General features: G+C 43.0%; 1 protein-coding gene across 1 annotated transcript in view; it reads left to right on the top strand.

Moving 5' to 3' along the window:
- Positions 1–18,160, top strand: part of LOC143988983 (opsin-5-like) — a 78,582-nt gene that overhangs the window by 49,829 nt on the left and 10,593 nt on the right. Inside the window, exon 3 of the mRNA XM_077488957.1 lies at positions 6,763–7,094. Coding sequence (XP_077345083.1) covers positions 6,763–7,094 — 332 coding nt within the window. The remainder of the gene's footprint in view (positions 1–6,762; positions 7,095–18,160) is intronic.

Genomic DNA, 18,160 nt, shown 5'->3' on the forward strand with positions numbered 1-18,160 from the left:
GTCTTCTTGATCTACACAAAGGTTTTCTCAAATCCACTCGAACAAAAAGGAATAGTGAAAGCTCCAAGTAGGATCACAAATAAAAATTTAAAGAGAGGTCCTAACCCTATTTATACCCTATCAAGTGTATCTATACAAAACTAAAAGTTTTGTCTGGATTCCCACAAAAATTCTGCATCACTCGTAAGTTGTGGACTTTCTACCCATGGTTGGGTTCTTTCCAATTTGAAGCTATGGTCATGTTATAGTCAGTGGTAACTTTCTGTAATGGTAACCTGTCCTTTGTACAAGTGACAGGTCACTTCCTGGAACATTATGACATGATACTCCCCATAGTGCTCCATGTCTCCATGTTGGAACGCTCAAAACTTTCTCCAAAAGGACACCCTTTCCGTCCTGCCAAAATGCAACCCACTATCACAGACATTGAGACACCCACAAGCAAGACATTTTGCAAGGGAACCATGAAAAGTTTAGTGATGTGGGCCCTGCTAGCTATACCCTACTTGTCTATGGGTTACAAAAGGAACATGCAGCTTCATTGATAGAGCATTTTTCACAATATAAGCGCCAACATGACAAAAAGTGAGGGAAGAAGATAGGACTTTTTTATGCATTGAGTTCAGCTTCCATTGCTACGATGTTTCATGGTTTGGACAAAAGTCTTTTGTCTTTTTGTCTTTAGAGACCTTCTCTTATAACAGTGCAGGTTTTATTCTTTTCGCTTTCTTGCCATGCCCCTTGGCCAGTTGTGATAAACAGCCCCACTGGTTCCAGGGCCGCATTGTGAATGGGATTTACCTGCCAACTAGTCCATAGCAATTTATGAGATAAGATGGTGGTAGTCGTAGGTCTGTGTAGCAGTGTGAGATGAGTTAAACACTGTCCAAACTCCTTTCCCCCTCCGCTGTATAATTTAAAGTGGTAATAAACCCGAAAACAAAAAGTGGATACATTGCTGCAGTATACCAATCCTTAAGGCCGGGTTCACACTGAAGGAAGGAGCGTCTTGCAGCAGGGGTCCGGTGCATCTCCATTCACCATTTCAGATCCAATTTCAGCCCAAATTTTTGGCCTATTTCAGAGCTGAAATGGACGCACAGGACCCCTGTGCAATTCGCATCGGAGGCACTCCGGAAATGTGAGAACTGGCTCCTTAGAGAGCCGGTCACAATCTCCTGACATGCAAATTGGATGCCACATCCAATTTGCAATAGCGTGAACCAAGCCTCAATGAAGTGTGCTTTTTTGAGACTTTTTTCTTTGTTTTTACCCTGGCGAGCGAGCCAGTGACATACTTCTTGTCTTGGGGTGTCTGCATTCTGGATGGAGAAGCAACAAGGACATCTTTGGACAGCTAACACTTTATAAGCAGTTACAGCAACAGTTTTTTTCTTTTCTTTTGGGGTAGAGGTTTTACATAAATGCATAAAAGTGGACCATTGTAAGCACCCCCATCAGTGTTAAATGGTTTGTCTCATTCCTTTATCTGCCACTTTTGCTTGACAGCTTGGTCTATTCTAGAAACGTAACCACTTCCGGACCGCCGCACACTGATATACGTCCTAACTTTGAAGAGGGATATCTTTGTTATGACAGCAGATAGTTGTCATAACCCCGGTATCCTCTTATTCAGTGGGCGGTCTGGTTTCTGATAATAGTGGTCTCTGTGGCAGATTTGCCGCAAGATCACTTTTTTTGGCGGCGGGAGAGGGCCTCACACCTCTCCCGCCGCACTCTGGTGCCCTCCGCCGCTTACCAGGGACGTTGGCAGCGTCCGAGACAATTGGATCCTTCTTCCTGCTAGGCAAGAAGACGAGGATGGCCCCCACCCATCTCTATACCATTGCAGGGCAGAAGCAATGTCAAAACGTCACTTCCACCCATAGCTCTTAAAGGGCCATTTAAAAAAACAAATTCAAATGACCAAATTTTTTTTTTTTTTTTTTACTGCATTTTACTGTAAATATGAGATCTGAGGACTTTTTGACCACAGATCTCATATTTAAGAGGTCCTGTCATGCTTTTTTTCTATTACAAGGGATGTTTACATTTCTTGTAATAGGAATAAAAGTGGCACATTTTTTTTTTAAAAGAACAGTGTAAAAATAAAAAATAAAAGGTAAAATAAATAAGAAAAAAAAAGTTTAAAAGCGCCCCGCCTGCCAAACTTGCGTGCCGAAGCGAACGCATACGTGAGCAACATCCGAAAATGAAAACGGTGTCCAAACTACACATGTGCAGCATCGCCATGATTGGTAGAGCAAGCGCAATAATTCTAGCCCTAAACCTCCTCTGCAACGCAACCTGTAGAATTTTTTTAAACATCGCCTATGGAGATTTTTAAGGGTAAAGGTTTGTCGACATTCCACGAGCGGGTGCAATTTTGAAGCGTGACATGTTGGGTATCAATTTACTCGGTGTAACATTATCTTTCACATTATAAAAAAAAATTGGGCTACCTTTACTGGTGTCTTATTTTTTTTATTCAAAAAAAGTGTCTTTTTTTTTCCAAAAAAGTGCACTTGTAAGACCACTGCGCAAATACAGTGTGACAGAAAGTATTGCAACAACCACCATTTTATTCTCTAGGTGTTAGAACCCCCAAACATTATCATTTTTTTTTCTAAGTAATTTTCTAGCAAAAAAAATAACTTTTTAACTCAGAAAGAGGCTTGGTCCTTAAGTGGTTAAACTCTAACAGAATTACTGGCCAGATCACTAGGTGAAAATGAAGTGAAAGGCCTAAAAAAATGAATGCAACCACAACATCTATGAATTGGTAAGCTGCAATATAGTACACTTGTGTTTTTGGGTTTAATATCTTCCTAAATCTTCACTGAGATGAATGGTATGGAGGTTTTGAGAAAGAGGCTGCATGCAGGATGTGATGGAACATCCAGCACATATAAGGAGACTCCAATTGTCTCACAACTAGCCAGGAGGCTGAATGTTCTGTTCTGTATGGATTGTAGAACACAGACCCCCTGCAAAAGAAACTTTTTTCTTCACGTTTGATGCAACGATGATGAGCAATCACTGGCCGTGGGATCCTTAGAAACACTTTGAAATCTGGACTACCTCTCTGCCCTTATTTTACAATAACATTCATTTTTTTGGCAGAGCTTTTAAATGTTTTATTGCTATGTCTATGTTTGCATGCCTTTTTTTCTAAATAAAAATGTAAATACAAAAGGAAAATCCTCAAGTTTTCCATTTGAATCATCGATTTTCTATATTTTCATGTAGCAAATAAGTTGGTGTAATCCATAATTCCGTTCAAAATTATATACCGTATTTATCGGAGTATAACACGCACAGGCGCATAACACGCACCTTCATTTTAGGAGGGACGTTTCAGGAAAAAACGTACATTTTAAATAAAGAACTTTGAAGCAAAGTAAGGGTCAATGCCCATTAATGCAGCCTTGCCACAACCCATCTGCAGTATGATCTATGTCCATCTGCAGCCTCACAATTGCCCATCAATGCAGCTTGATCAGTGCCCATCTACAGCCTCACAATTGCCCATCAATACAGCCTGATCAATGCCCATCTATAGCCTCACAATTGTCCATCAATGCAGCCTGATTAATGCCCATCTGCAGCCACGCAATAGACCATCAATGCAGCTTGATCAATGCCCATCTGCAGCCTCACAATTACCCATCAATGCAGCCTGATCAATGCCCATCTAGAGTCTCACAATTGACCATCAATGCAGCCTGATCAATGGCCATCTGCAGCTTCACAGTTGTCCATCAATGCAGCCTGATCAATGTCCATCTGCAGCCTCACAATTGGCCATCATTGCACCTTGATCAATGCCCATCTGCAGCCTCACCATTGCCATCAATGTAGCCTGATCAGTGCCCATATGCAGCCTCACCTCAGATTACTGCAGTCTCGGAGGGGACAGGGAGGGGGATGGGACATGCACGGTCAGATTAAATACAGCGAGAATCTCCTGTTTACTCGGCGGCCACTTTAATACAAAGTCCCGCCTCCTGGTCCGGCTTCTATGATAGACAGAACAACGGTCCAATGCCGGCCCAGGAGGTGGGACTTCCTATTACAGAGGCCGTTGAGTAAACAGAAGATTCTCACTGTATGTAATCTGACGGCTCTCATCCCCCCCCCCTCCCCATTCCCTCCTAGGCAGCCCAAATTGCAGTATCGGTGTATAATGCACACACACCCTTTGCATCCGATTTTCAGGGTGAAAAAGTGTGTGTTATATGCCAATAAATACAGTAATTGTCCTCTGGGCAGCTATACATTTTTCGAGAATGGCAAATTCCTCAAAATAACCCTGTGAGGACTAAATGTGATCTTTCAGTAACATCACAATTCTGAGTAAGTTATCACTAAAAAGTTGTCCTTGGGTTCAAGCCATGTGACAGGCTAATGTTGGCTATACACAGTTATGCCGCGTACACACGACTGGACTTTTCGACGGACTGGATCAGACGGTCTTCCCAACGGACTTTCGGCAGAGTTCCGACAGACTTTCTGAATGAACAGACTTGGCCACACACAAGCACACCAAAGTCCAACGGATTCGAACGTGATGACGCACGACCGCACTAGAATAAGGAAGTTCATAGCCAGTAGCCAATAGCTGCCCTAGCATCGGTTTTCGTCCATCAGACTAGCATACAGACGAACAGATTTTTCTACTGGACTCGAGTCCGTTGGAAAGATTCAAAACATGTTTTATTTCTAGGTCCGTCTGACTTTTGGGGAAAAAAAGTCAGCTGAAGCCCATACACGATCGTAATATCCGACGGATTCATATCGTCGGACCTAGACCGTTGAAAAGTCCGGTCGTGTGTACACGGCATTAGTCTTCTTTTTAATTTAGCCAGGGGGCTGAACAAAAAAAACGTGTCTGTTAATTCAATTAAAAGAAATGATCTGTCCACACAAACAATAACCCCCCCACCCTCCGCTAGGACATTGCATTCTGATAGCGGCACTAAACATTTGATCAGTCTATGGCAAGCTTAAAGCGATTGTAAACAATCACCTTGTAAAACAACCCATTCCATTTAAAATAGAAATGAAAGACAAAACATTTTTGTATAGATATAAAAAAGGGAAAAAAGAGGTATTTATAATGCTTTTTTTAATAAGTGATCACATTCCACATAACGGGCGGCACAGTGGTGCAGTGGGTAGCACTCTCCCCTAGCAGTAAGAAGGGTCGCTGATTCGAATCCCAACCACGAATCCCAACCACGACACTACCTGCCTGGAGTTTGCATGTGCTCACTGTGCCTGCGTGGGTTTCCTCCGGGTACTCCGGTTCCCCCCCCCCCCAATCCAAAGACATGCAGGTAGGTTAATTGACTTCTGCCCAAAATTGGCCCTAGTATATGAATGGAGACCTTGGATTGTGGGCTCCTTGAGGGTAGGGAATGATGTGAGTGTGCAATGTACAGGGATAGGGACAATTGTAGACACAGCTTGCCAGTGAATGCCTGTGCAGCTAGGGTGTGTCAGGACAAGTCTGATCATTGGAGGAGAGCGCACTGAATTCACAGCATAGCTAGGGAACTGACCATGATGTGCTCCCCTGCTTAGTGTGGTCAGTTTTGAATAGGAAAGCAGAGGGACTGGCAGGAACACCAGTGATTTCACACAAAGGGAAGCAATACAAAGAGAAAAGGATACTTTCTCATGCAGGTACATGGTACTGCAGGCACATATCAGGAATATGAAGTGTTGGGGTAACAAACGCTTTAAGATGATACCCTCAATCTGCTGCAGACAGGATGAAGCATTTCCATAGTGATCAGATTGTATATTGTTATTTTGTAGCAAGAAACAAAACAAGAGCCAAGAACTTTACAGGTATCATGAGTTGATTGTGTCAAGGACCGATAAGCAAATGAAGGCATTGTTAGGGGGAGTACTATGATAAATGCTTAGAAGTCTAAGCCCCCGTACACACGGTCGGACATTCCGACCACAAAATCCGTCTGATTTTTTCTGACGGTTTTTGTCCGAAACTGGTGTTGTATAAACACAGTCGGACAAAGTTGATGGAAAATCCGATCTTTCGGAACGTGATGCCGTTCGTTCGTTACGACGGGACTATGTTCAGGCTAGTAGCCAATAGCTTTGGTCTCATAATTTGATTTGAGCATGTGTGGCACTTTGTCCGATCAGAATTGTCTACAAACGATCGGACAAAGTCTGATCGGATTTTGTTGTCGGAAAATTTGAGATCCTGCTCTCAAATTTTTTCCGTCTGAATTTCTGACAGAAAAAGTATGATAGAGCCCACACAAGATCGGATTTTCCGACAATATAATCCGATCGGACCTTTTCCGTTGGAATTTCCGACCGTGTGTACAGGGCATAACACTTACACATTACTTAGAATGCATGTACAGTACTTATAATAAAAAATCTAATGCTAGGTCTACTTTAAGTAGTCTGCGGATATGAAATGAGTGTCACTTGATCTGCCTGTTTTCAGCTAGATTGGTTCTCAATCTCGTTATTATGGACATTTAGACGACACTGGATCACCATTTTTCTATGGGAAATAGCTAATTGGGCAGATCTGAGAAAATAAATGCTAAGGCCACCTACTTGTGCTGCATCTGCCCTAAGAAATTTCATCTAAAGACTGATCTAGCCTGCACATTCAACAATAATCTGAGGTTTATAGCTAGCTTAAGAATTTTACATTTTCACTGAATCTTCTGATAACTGTATCTATCACTCGGAACTGTTAATTGTGTTTTCCAGGTAATACCATTAAGAAGCAAGCGGTCTACATCCTAATAGCTGGCATATGGTTGTACGCATTGCTGTGGGCAATTTTCCCGTTGGTTGGCTGGGGCCACTATGGGCCAGAACCATTTGGGCTCTCTTGCACCATCGCCTGGGCTGAGTTTCAGAATTCCTCCAATGGATTCTCATTTATCATTAGCATGTTCATACTGTGCACAGTCACTCCTGCTGTGACCATTATCACCTGTTATACCAGGATAGCCTGGAAGCTTCATAAGGCATACCAAGAGATCCGCAACTATGACAAGATCCCCAATGCAGCCAGAGTGGAGAGGAAGCTCACCCTGGTAAGTTCCTATAGGGGCCCAATAAGCCTAAAATACAAGCAGCCTTGATAGTTACATGCTTGAAAGGAATTATACCTTAAAGAAAACATGTGCTTTGCCCATGCAGGACAACACAATACATTTGCTTCACTAAACTCTTCCTCAGCAGTATATGCTTTACTTTCCTTCACCTCCTCATCACTGCTTTCATTGAAGGTTGAAGAAGATACACAGTACCTCTAGGAGGAGCATGTGACAGCACTGGTGCTTTGTGATTGGCCCAGTATGGTCACATGAAGGTCGGAAGAGTCTTTAAACCCTCTGTAAGCTCTGACTGAAAAGACTCAGAGTTTAAATATGGATTTCACTCCTCTCTCTCCTGGTGGCTGATCTCCTGTATGGCAGGAGAGTGAAGGGAGTGAAGGTAAGGAGGGGGTAATAAAGAGATCCAGCTGCTTTGCCCTGCATGTTCGAGGCACAAGTTCACTTTACACCAGACCTATTCTCAAATGTTAAATTATGATGAGATGAATACCTTTTCCGTGGAAATTGCTACTGCCAGTCTTAGACCAGGGGCGGACTGACAACTCATGGGGCCCCCAGAAAAAAAGGAGATCATGCCCCCCCCCTCTGTCCCTGCCCACACTCAAGCCACACCCACATCTCTCTCTCTCTATCTCCTGATTTCTATCAGGCTGAACAATAAAAAAAACTGAAGAGCTCGGGAGGAGAAGCTGTATTAATTATGCCAACTTAGTACAACAAATTCAACCCACTGAGTTATTGTATTTTGAAGGGAGACGCCCCCACCACCAGAACATACCCACTAAGAGCTCTGATTGGATGCTGATCAACAGACCTTTTTCAGTCCTGCCCCCCACCCCCCCCCATGTGATGCAGGTTTATATTGAACCGGCTGATGCTGTTCGATATTCAACCCGTGTGTACGTCCCTTAAGCCTCTCCCTCCTTATTCTTTCTTTCACACCCTGAGCTGTTATCGATAGCGAGCAGTAATGTGTGGCCTCAGGGGTAAGGCTTGGCCTCACGGTTGTCCCCCAGCTCAGGCATAGCAAACGCTTTCCCCTGCCACATAGTCCCCAATCAGGCAGAGAAAGAAAAGGACAGGTAGGGGGATCCAACCCAGAGAGGAAAGGACACAGGCGGAGCTGTCCCTGAACACAGCAGACAATGATGGGCAGGCTCCCTCCTCATTACAGCGCCTTCCAACCACAGCTCTCCTCTGCGTCCCTGTCCACAGTTCACCTTTGCATCTCCCAACCACAGCTCACCTCTGTGTCCCCGTCCACATATCACCTCTGCGTCCCCGTCCACATATCACCTCTGCGTCCCCATTCACATATGACCTCTGCGACCCCATCCACATACCACCTCTGCGTCCCAGTCTACATATTACCTCTGTGTCCCCCGTCCACATATCACCTCTGTGTCCCCATCCACATATCACCTCTGCGTCCCTGTCCACATATCACCTCTGCGTCCCAGTCCATGGTACATCTCTGCACCTATTCGACATCTGAAGTTTGCCTTCTTCAACATCTCACTTCTGCACTCACTGTCCATAGCTCTCACTTTTGCACACCATTCCATCCACAGCTCTCAGCTCACATTCCCCCCATGAACAGCTCGTTTGTTTGTTGCTGCAGACTTCATATCTAATTTCCCCTACTAGGGCTGACCACCTGATCTATTAGGCAATGGCCAGCTTGGGCTTAGCACACTGGCTGCTCTGCCTCTCTCTGCCTCAGCAGCAATGTAAAGAGCAACCTGGCTGGCCAGCAGGCAGCAGCGGCTCCCGGGGCACCAGTCTAGACCCCCCCCCCCCCAGCTCTGCAGTAAGATTCTCATCAGGTTGTCTCCATGTTCACATCACCCCCATCCCATGTCATTCCGCTCCTTCTCAACTCATTCCTCTCTATACAAACTAATAGGAGCCTCTCATGGGGCCCTCTAGTGGCACTGGCCCTCGGGCACTAGCCTGAGTGTTCGAATAGTCAGTCCGTCTCTGGTCTAGGCATTCTAATGTTGACTTGGCAAGCCTGGGCAATCTGAACTGCAGTCCTCTGCATCACAATAAACCATATTTTTACATTCAGGAGTAGCACTGGACGTCATGCCAGTGCAACAGCATGGTAGCCAGACAATGGTAGTTTATATATCTTTCTCCTACTGGTGTTCCTATTTTTGTTTTCTATATACAGCGTTCAGCATAAATGAGTACAACCCTTTTGAAAAGTAAGATTTGAATCAATATCTCAATGAACAAGAACAATTTCCCAAATTTTGACAAAATTTTGTTTTATAGAACATTTATTTAGCTCATTACATGAAAGGTTAATAATATAACTTAGATTATAAAATCTTTAGTTTTACTTAAATTAGTTGATGCAAAAATGTATAAACCCCACAAAAAAATGACTACATCTAGTATTTTGTATGACCACCACAATTTGTAAGGACGCCACCAAATCTTCTAGACATGGAATGAACAAGTGGGCGACATATTGCAACATCTATCTGTAGCCCCCTGGGGTTTTGTCAGGGAACTCCTCCCAAAATTCCTCATCAGGAGTAGCTATTGCAGTTAATTGATAGAGATCTATTGATTTCTCCCTGTTTGGCCTTGTTGCACTTTTTTCTTCTACCACTAGGTGGCCGGGAACTTGGTGGTACGAAGGGCAACCCAAGGTCAGCTTATGGGTATATGGGGTATCCCAGCCAATGGGCAAGGGGTTTCTTGAATCCCTTGGCCTGCTGGGAAAACCTATATCTTCAGGTGAGGTCAGGTGACCTATGTTCTGTGCCACCCGGACTGCTGTCTGGGTGGACATGTGTTTTACGCTCCGTGCTGCTAGGCTGGAGATTGGGCCTATCCCGGGGGGGGGGGGGCGTTGGGCTGCCAGGCTGTGTGAGGGCCTATTCAGAATTAAGAGGGCAGTGCAGGGTTGGGACTGCGGCTTGCAATCCAACCAAAAGTGACAGTTCTGCCAGCCGGAGAACCTGTCATGGTCGGAGGTAGAAGGGAAGCTAAGGGGCTAGCCACCTTAACCAGGGACCACAGTGAGTAACTGAAGCAAGGACCGGAGCAGTATTCTCACAGAACGGGCATGGTGGAGAATTGGCAAATTTCAGGCGATGATCAAGTTAGGGACCCAACCAGTGGAGGTGCCACTTGCAGAGCAGCCTCATGTGTCAAGCCAGGGACTGTGCTATTTAGCAGTGGGTGAAGCTTCAAAAGTATCTGGAGTGCCAAGCTTGGGATCCAGCAGGGAAGCGTGGGTGATGCTTAAGGGGGATACCACCGCAAAAGCCTTGAGAAGCTCACAGGATTCAGAGCCAGTGAATCAGAGTGTCCAGTGAGAGAGTAGGAGCTCAAGGGGCTGAAGAACTACAAGTATAAGTTGTAGTCAAGCTGATTGAATTGTTGAACTTTGTGTTGGGAACTGTTAAGTACTGTTTCCATAGGAGACAGCAATCCTGCACGTGCAGAAGTGGCACCTTGCTGGTGCCTTTTCCTGCATGGCCGTCCTCCTATTGAAGTCTTGGAGCCTGCCAATAGAAATTGCAACTACTTAAGGGTGTCCTGGCCCTAACCCGCTTTCCCTTCAAAATATAAAAAGGACTGTTAAAAGAAATAAAACCTCTTTTGCATCCAAGAAGTGTCTGGCGCCCAATAACTTTCACCATCTTTACACCCCCTATGCCTCACAACCCACTACATATTGAAGGATGTCAGCTGTCTTTGGCCTTGAAGGTCCTCATTAGGCTGAAGAGGTTAAAGACGTTGCTACATATGTTTTTCCATTCTTCAAGAATTACCTCTTTTAGAGCCTAGATGCTGGATGAAGAGTGAGGCACAACTTGTCTCTTCAGAATTCCCAATAGGTATTTGATTGGGTTCAGATCAGAAGACATACTTGGCCGTTGAATCACTTTCACTCTGTTTTCTTAAGAAATGCAAGTGTCCTTAGAGGGATGTGTTTTGGATGATTGTCATGTTGGAAAAGTGCACAACAACCAAGGGCACGGATTAATGTTAGTATCATGAATTAACAGTGTACTGCTCTATATTGAAAGAGAAGATGCTATGAATGAAATGCAGCTCCCCGACACCAGCAGCACTCATGCAGCCCCACAGAAGGAAACTGCCACCACCATGTTTCACTGTAGGCACCATGCGTCACCTTTGCGATGCCATACAGCAGGGATCCTCAAACTATGGCCCTCCAGCTGTTGCAAAACTACACATCCCATGAGGCATTGTAAAAGTCTGACATTCACAGACAGGACTAGGCATGATGGGAATTGTAGTTCCTGAACAACTGGAGGGCCATAGTTTGAAGACCCATGCCATACAGTTTTAAAATTATCAGTTCCAAAAACATTTATCTTTGCCTCGTCACTCCAGAGTACAGAGTCCAGTAGTCTTCTCCTTTTTGAGTATGGCATAGCACCACTGCAGCAGTGCTTTGAGGGCTGTTTTAACCCTTTTATGGCCGCTAGCAGGGGTTAAAAGTGCCTCGCTGGCAGCCACAAACCTCCACAAAAACGATATTAAAGGGCCGCTAAAAATAGTGATGCTTTACTGCTGATGACCCTAACGCCATTGTGAAAGTAGCCTAAGTAATGCCATTTTATCATAAACTGTCTGCTGGTCACCTGTTTAATAAATAGACTCAGCTGTATTTGAATTCTTGGTAATTAGGATTTTGTTGTCTAAAATTTAGCTTTGCATTTAAGGCTTTTTAATGGGGTGTATTCATTTTTGCAACATGGTCATGAATTAATTTGTTAGAAGCTTTTTAGAATACTTTTTTGTGTGTGCAAATTTTACAAATCTTGGTTGCACATTTGTGGGAGTATTTTGTAGTATAGTGTCCCGTAGAAAATGTTGATTCTGGAAGCAAAGTAAAGGTTTTCTGACAAATCTGTTGAGGTGTACTCATTTATGCTGAGCATTGTATATATCCAATCATTTTTGAGTATCATCTTGAAAATATAAAAGAACAGTTTTCCACATTCTGCAGAAAGCAGAATTTCTGAATACACAGTAAATAAAAGTCCAATGCAGTGTTTACATATTTCCAGTAAATCAATCATGAAGGTCTGCTGATTTAATTGGATTGCTGTAGAAAGCCCAGTACTGAAAATAAATGCATTAGATACTTTGAAGTCTATTACAGACTAGTCTCTGAAGTATAATTAAGAAAATTGTCCTGGCAAATTACTTAGGCTACCACTACTGAAATCTCCTTTTAAAAATGCTTGCTGCCTGGCTGTTGTGCTAATCCAAAGGCTTGACGATTATTTTAGATTTCCTTAAAAATTTTATTTACGCACAACTGAATTCTCACACTTTTTTATGTCTTTGCATAGTATGATTTCACACTGACATTTTAGCTTGGAAATGTATTAAAATTCATTTTTTCTATCAGTACAAGTTATACTGCCTTCCCTCACACTGTAGTGGTCTGTACTGGCATAGCTGAGTGATAGCCACTCCCCTCAGCATGTGTTTCCTTACATTTGTATTGAAGGGAAAAATGGTGTGTCTGACCACTGTGCCGATTATTGAGTGTATTATGTCTAACTGGTGCCTATTGGATTGAACAATCCTATTTAGACACCCTACAGTCCTATTTAGACACATTTTTTTCAGACTACTTATCTATTCTATATCTATTTTATATGGGATTTAATAGCACCACAATGTGTTAGTTGTGGCAATTTGTAGTTAGTAGTATTTAGTGAAATTCAGCCTAACAACAGCCTAACAAGTATAGCTAAATTAGACAAATTACTAGTAACGATGCATTGATCTCAAAAAATGAGAACCTTCGTGGGCATATGGGCAATTTGAATTTCTTTGAAAAACAACCAACCAACAAAAATGACGGCACAGTGGTGTAGTGGGTAGCACTCTCACCTAGCAGTAAGAAGGGTCGCTGGTTTGAATCACAACCACGACACTACCTGCCTGGAGTTTGCATGCCCTGCCTGTGCCTGCGTGGGTTTCCTCCGGGTACTCCGGTTTCCTCCCACACTCCAAAGATATGCAGGTAGGTTAATTGGCTTCTGTCCAAAATTGGCCCTAGTATATGAATGGGGACCTTGGATTGTGGGCTCCTTGAGGGTAGGGACCGATGTGAGTGTGCAATGTACAGGGATAGGGACAATTGTAGACACTCACTCAGGTTGAACTGGATGGACTGGTGCCTTTATTCAACCTTACTAACTATGTAACTATATATATATATATATATATATATATATATATAAATATGTATGTAACTTGATATAAACTAGAATTCCCAGCTACAATAGTTAAAAAAACAAAATGTAAAAGAGATAAAAAAAAAAAAAAGCTGTAACATATAATGCCATGTTAACAATAACGTTGCCCTAAAGTATTTTTTTAACAGTGAGGGGTTGTTTATGAAAAATAGTCAGCCAGAATTATTTTTTACAGTTTGTCAGCCTTAATGATATAGGGGATAGTTAGCATTAATATTGCCTCATGAGATCTCAGTAATTAACTTGTTACATAATGTGCCAGTGACATCGCTATGGGGGGTTCAGGATGTGTGGACTGCAGCCAGGTAACACACACCAGAGGGGTAACATCAGTGGCACCTATATGGGGGTACCACAGAAGGGCCCAGAAAGCAGAGGGATTGGTGTGGCAAGACAGGAGGTCATTTACAGAAAGATGCACTGTCTCTCTCCATCCAGAAGCTGAAAGGCGATTTCTCCTCCTCTCCCTCCCTCTGGCTTTCAGCTGCTGGAGAGAAAGACACAGACATAGTGCCTCATTCTATAATTGTCCTCCTGTACCGATCCCCTTCCCTGTGCTAGCCACATCTGATTTCCCCCATGTGCCTGGGCCCCTCTTGCCCCCCTGCAGCACCGCTGACTTCCCTCTCCCGCCAGATGATGCAGGAGCACAGGTGGATGTAGAGTGGGGGAAGGGACTGGTTGATATGTCATTTACTGGCCCCTTCTTTTTCTGAATTGGACACAGTGAGTAAATGGTACAAATTCGCTCCTGTGTCTATTCACAACAGAGCATAGTAAACTGTGATTACTACTCTGCCTCCGTTTATGAATGAACAAGAGCCCCCATCTCCTGTTCCTTCAACTTCAGTGCAACTGAGGCTAAAGAGAAGGGAATTGAAGAATCTGTGTCCTCAATTCCTTTCTCTTCCCCCCCCCCCCCCAAACAGCATTGTAAAAAAAAAAACTAGTGACGCCACTTTACTGTGTTTTCCAAATAAAGAGACAATAAATGTAAGTACCGAAATACATAAAAGAGGCCGAGTTACAAAACCACCTGGAATAAGCTAGAATTCTCAGCTACAACAATGGTTATAAAAATCATAATGAAAAAAAAAAAAGATTAAAAAGGCATAACATATAATGCTATGTTAACAACTATGTAGCCTTTTTGTTGTTATTATTTTTTAAAATAGATTTTTTTTTTTAAGTTAAAAATAGTCAGCAAGAATGTTTTTTTTTTGTTTGTTTGTTTTTTTTGTTTTACTTTGTCAGTATTGATGATATAAAGAAAAGGGATTATTAGCATTGATAGTGTCTCATGAAAGCTCAAACACTAATTAAATTGTTACATACTGTGTTTTCCCAGTAAAGAGACAACAAATGTAACAAGTGTTGAAATATATAAAAGAAGATAATAATTAAACTTGAAATGTGCTAACTTAACTTAATTAGAAGTCCTGGAATTTTAAAAAGATTTGTATTCACAATGTGAAGAGACTGGTGTTTGGTTTCCTTTAGTATTTGATGGTATTTGGCCAGAGGCAGCGGTTGCTGTCGCCACGACTAGAAGCTGCAAAGAATGGCCTAATTAAATTAAATTCAATGTATAATAACTGCAGAGGAGAGAGGTGATCTGGAGCTTAGAGTCTATAAATGACTGTCAATGGATTATAATACACCTGCCTATTTTCAAAAATACCGTATTTATCGGCATATAACACGCACATTCATTTTAGGAGGGAGGTTTCAGGAAAAAACGTAAATTTTAAATGAGAAACTTTGAAGCAAAAATAAGGGTCAGTGCCCATCTGCAGCCTCACCACTGCCATCAATGCAGCAGCCTCACCACTGCCATCAATGCAGCAGCTTCCTATTACAGAGGCTGCCAAGTAAACAGGAGATTCTTACTGTATGCAATCTGACAGCGCTCGTCCCGCCCCCCTCCCTGTCCCGTCCGAGGCAGCTAAAATTTAAAGCGGTAGTAAACCCGCAAATTTTTTTTTTTAAACCTGCAAAGCAAAAGGCATAATGAGCTAGTATGCACCGCATACTAGCTCATTATGAAATACTTACCTTAGAACGAGGCCCCGACATCTGGCCCGATCCACGCCGAGGGAGCTGACATGCTCCCTCGGCGTCTCTTCCGGGTATCGCGGCTCCGGCGCTGTGAGTGGCCAGAGCCGCGATATCGTCACTCCCGTGCGAGCGCTTGGGAGATTTCATTCCGGCCGGCCGGCCACTGCCGGATTTTCAGGCCGAGAATCCCCTTGTGCGCATGCGCCGCTGCAGTCAGCGGCGCATACCGAGGGTACGGTTTAGGAGATATTTTTTTTACCTACAGGTAAGCCTTATTATAGGCTTTCCTGTAGGTAAAAGTTAAAAATTTGAGTATACAACCACTTTAAGTATTGGCGTATAACACGCACACACTATTTGCACCCGATTTTCATGGTGAAAAAGTGAGTGTTATACGCCAATAAATACAGCTAGCGTTTACATTAAAGGACACCCGTTGAATGCCTTTGACACACAAAATGGAACTAAACAATGATATCCTCTATCCCCACTGATTTATGTTATAAAACTTTAGCTGTTTCTGAGAATGGTTCAGCAAAACCCCAACATACATGATTTACCAACACCAACAAGAGAATTTAAGCTTTCTGCATTTGAAGACAACTTATTCATTCTTACTCAAACTTTTAACCTTCCTTCCCACCCTGCTAAAGGCCTTGACATTGAGTGATGGAACTTCTCAAAGACTAAGTTCCCATTTACCTGGACCTTCAAGTCTATAAAATATCTGGGAATTTACCTACCATTTAGTCTCAATGATGTATATTCTCTCAATTTCTCCCACATTCAAACTCTGCTTGCTTTTGATTTGAAAACTTAAAATTTTTGTGGTTTGTCCAGGCAGCCATGCTAAAAGTTAACTTCTTACCTAGGCTCCTCTATATATATCAAGCCATATCCATCTTACTTAGGGATGAGCTTGATGTTCGGATCGAACATGAGTTTGACTCGAACATCGGGTGTTCGCCTGTTCGCAGAACAATGAACATTTTAGGGCGTTCCCAGGAAATTTGAGCTCTGTAGAATGCCCTGTAATGCACTGTGAGATCACAGTGCATTGCTGTATGATGATTGGCCAAAGCATGCACCTGACCTGCATGCTTTGGCCAATCATAGCGCGCTCTACTGAGAGCCATCATTAGCCAAAGGCAGGGTGCCTTTGGCCAATCATGGCTCAAGGGCACCAAGTCCATGGCCCACACTATATAAGGCTGCTTACACGGCAGCCGTGTGTAGTGTTGTTGGCGTGGACAGAGAGATAGCTTGATTTAGATTAAACAGGCAGGTTATTCAGTTAGTGGCAATGCATTTGATATATATATATATATATATATATATATATATATATATATATATATATATATATATACACACACACAGTCAGTCTAGTATATATACACTTTGCATTTAGCATAGACTATATATTCTTCAGTGTTTACTCGATATTTAGTCAGTCAGTGCAGGCAGCGTATATATATATATATATATATATATATATATATATACACACACACACACACACACACACACACTCTGCATCCAGAGTGTAGCCTATATGTACAGTGCATTCTGTGGTGTACTGTTTCTAATACACTTTAGGCGACGTACACAGTATCTAATACAGACTCTCGACCTTTTAACCCTAGAGGAACCACAAAATTTTTTTTAATGTCACGAGGAACCCTTACTAAAACCAAATCATCAGGGCTCAATAGGAACAATGCTCCTTATATTAGTGGTCATAGGAAGAATGTCCCCCTTAAATTGGTGTTTAGAATGCCACCTTTAAAGACAGCTAACAATATATTTGGTGTCATGCTGCTGGCTTTGCTATGTGGTGCTGAACCTGGAACTCAGTAGGCATCATCAAATAGGTGGTTCATAAGCCACAGCTCAAGTAACCCCTAGCAACCTCTGAAGGAACCCCAGGGTTCCACGGAACCCTGGTTGAGAATGGCTGATCTAATACAATGTAGTGTGGTGTTGCAAAAAAATAAAAAATCATGTCCGGAAGGCCACCAAGGAGAGGAAGAAACTCACAGGCTACTAAAAGAGTACAAGCAGCCTCTGTGTCTACAGTCAACAGTGATATTCGTGGACATGGCGCACCCTCTGCAGATATACACACACACACAGATCCCAGTTCTTGCTCTGTGCGATTGCTGGGTGCCCAGCGGTCATTGTGCCAGTTGGGCACTTGCATCCGCTCCGGCGCATGACCTAGTGGTCAAAAGGCAAATCGATGTACAGTTACGTTGGTTCGCCCAGGGGAGCCAACCTGCTGCAGTACAACTACTGTGGCTGGTCAGAAATGGGTTAACAGGGGCATGTAATTACAATTTTTGATCTAATATTTTACAGCAGGGTCCATTTCTGCACCCAACAAGAGTATCTGTCAGGGGTTACAGTGTTGTGGCACCACCACCACCCAAAGCCCAATCTTTCTGCCCCTGTTTAACAGGGGCATGCAATTACAATTATTGATATAATATGTCATAGCAGGGCCTATTCCTGTGCCCAATAGTAACTGTAAGTAACAACTTTGCAAACTGAAGATTTTTTTTTTCACAAAATTGTCATATTACCAATTATTTCTCACACACTGTATAAACCTACTTGCAACTACACCACAAAATACATTCTGCTACTCCTCCTGAGTATGGCGATACCACATGTGTGATACGTTTACACAGCCTGGCCACATACAGAGGCTCA

This window comes from Lithobates pipiens, unplaced genomic scaffold (assembly GCF_037356315.1).
Source record: "Lithobates pipiens isolate NorthernLeopardFrog02 unplaced genomic scaffold, aLitPip1_a1.2 Scaffold_18, whole genome shotgun sequence".
NCBI classification, from domain to species: domain Eukaryota; kingdom Metazoa; phylum Chordata; class Amphibia; order Anura; family Ranidae; genus Lithobates; species Lithobates pipiens.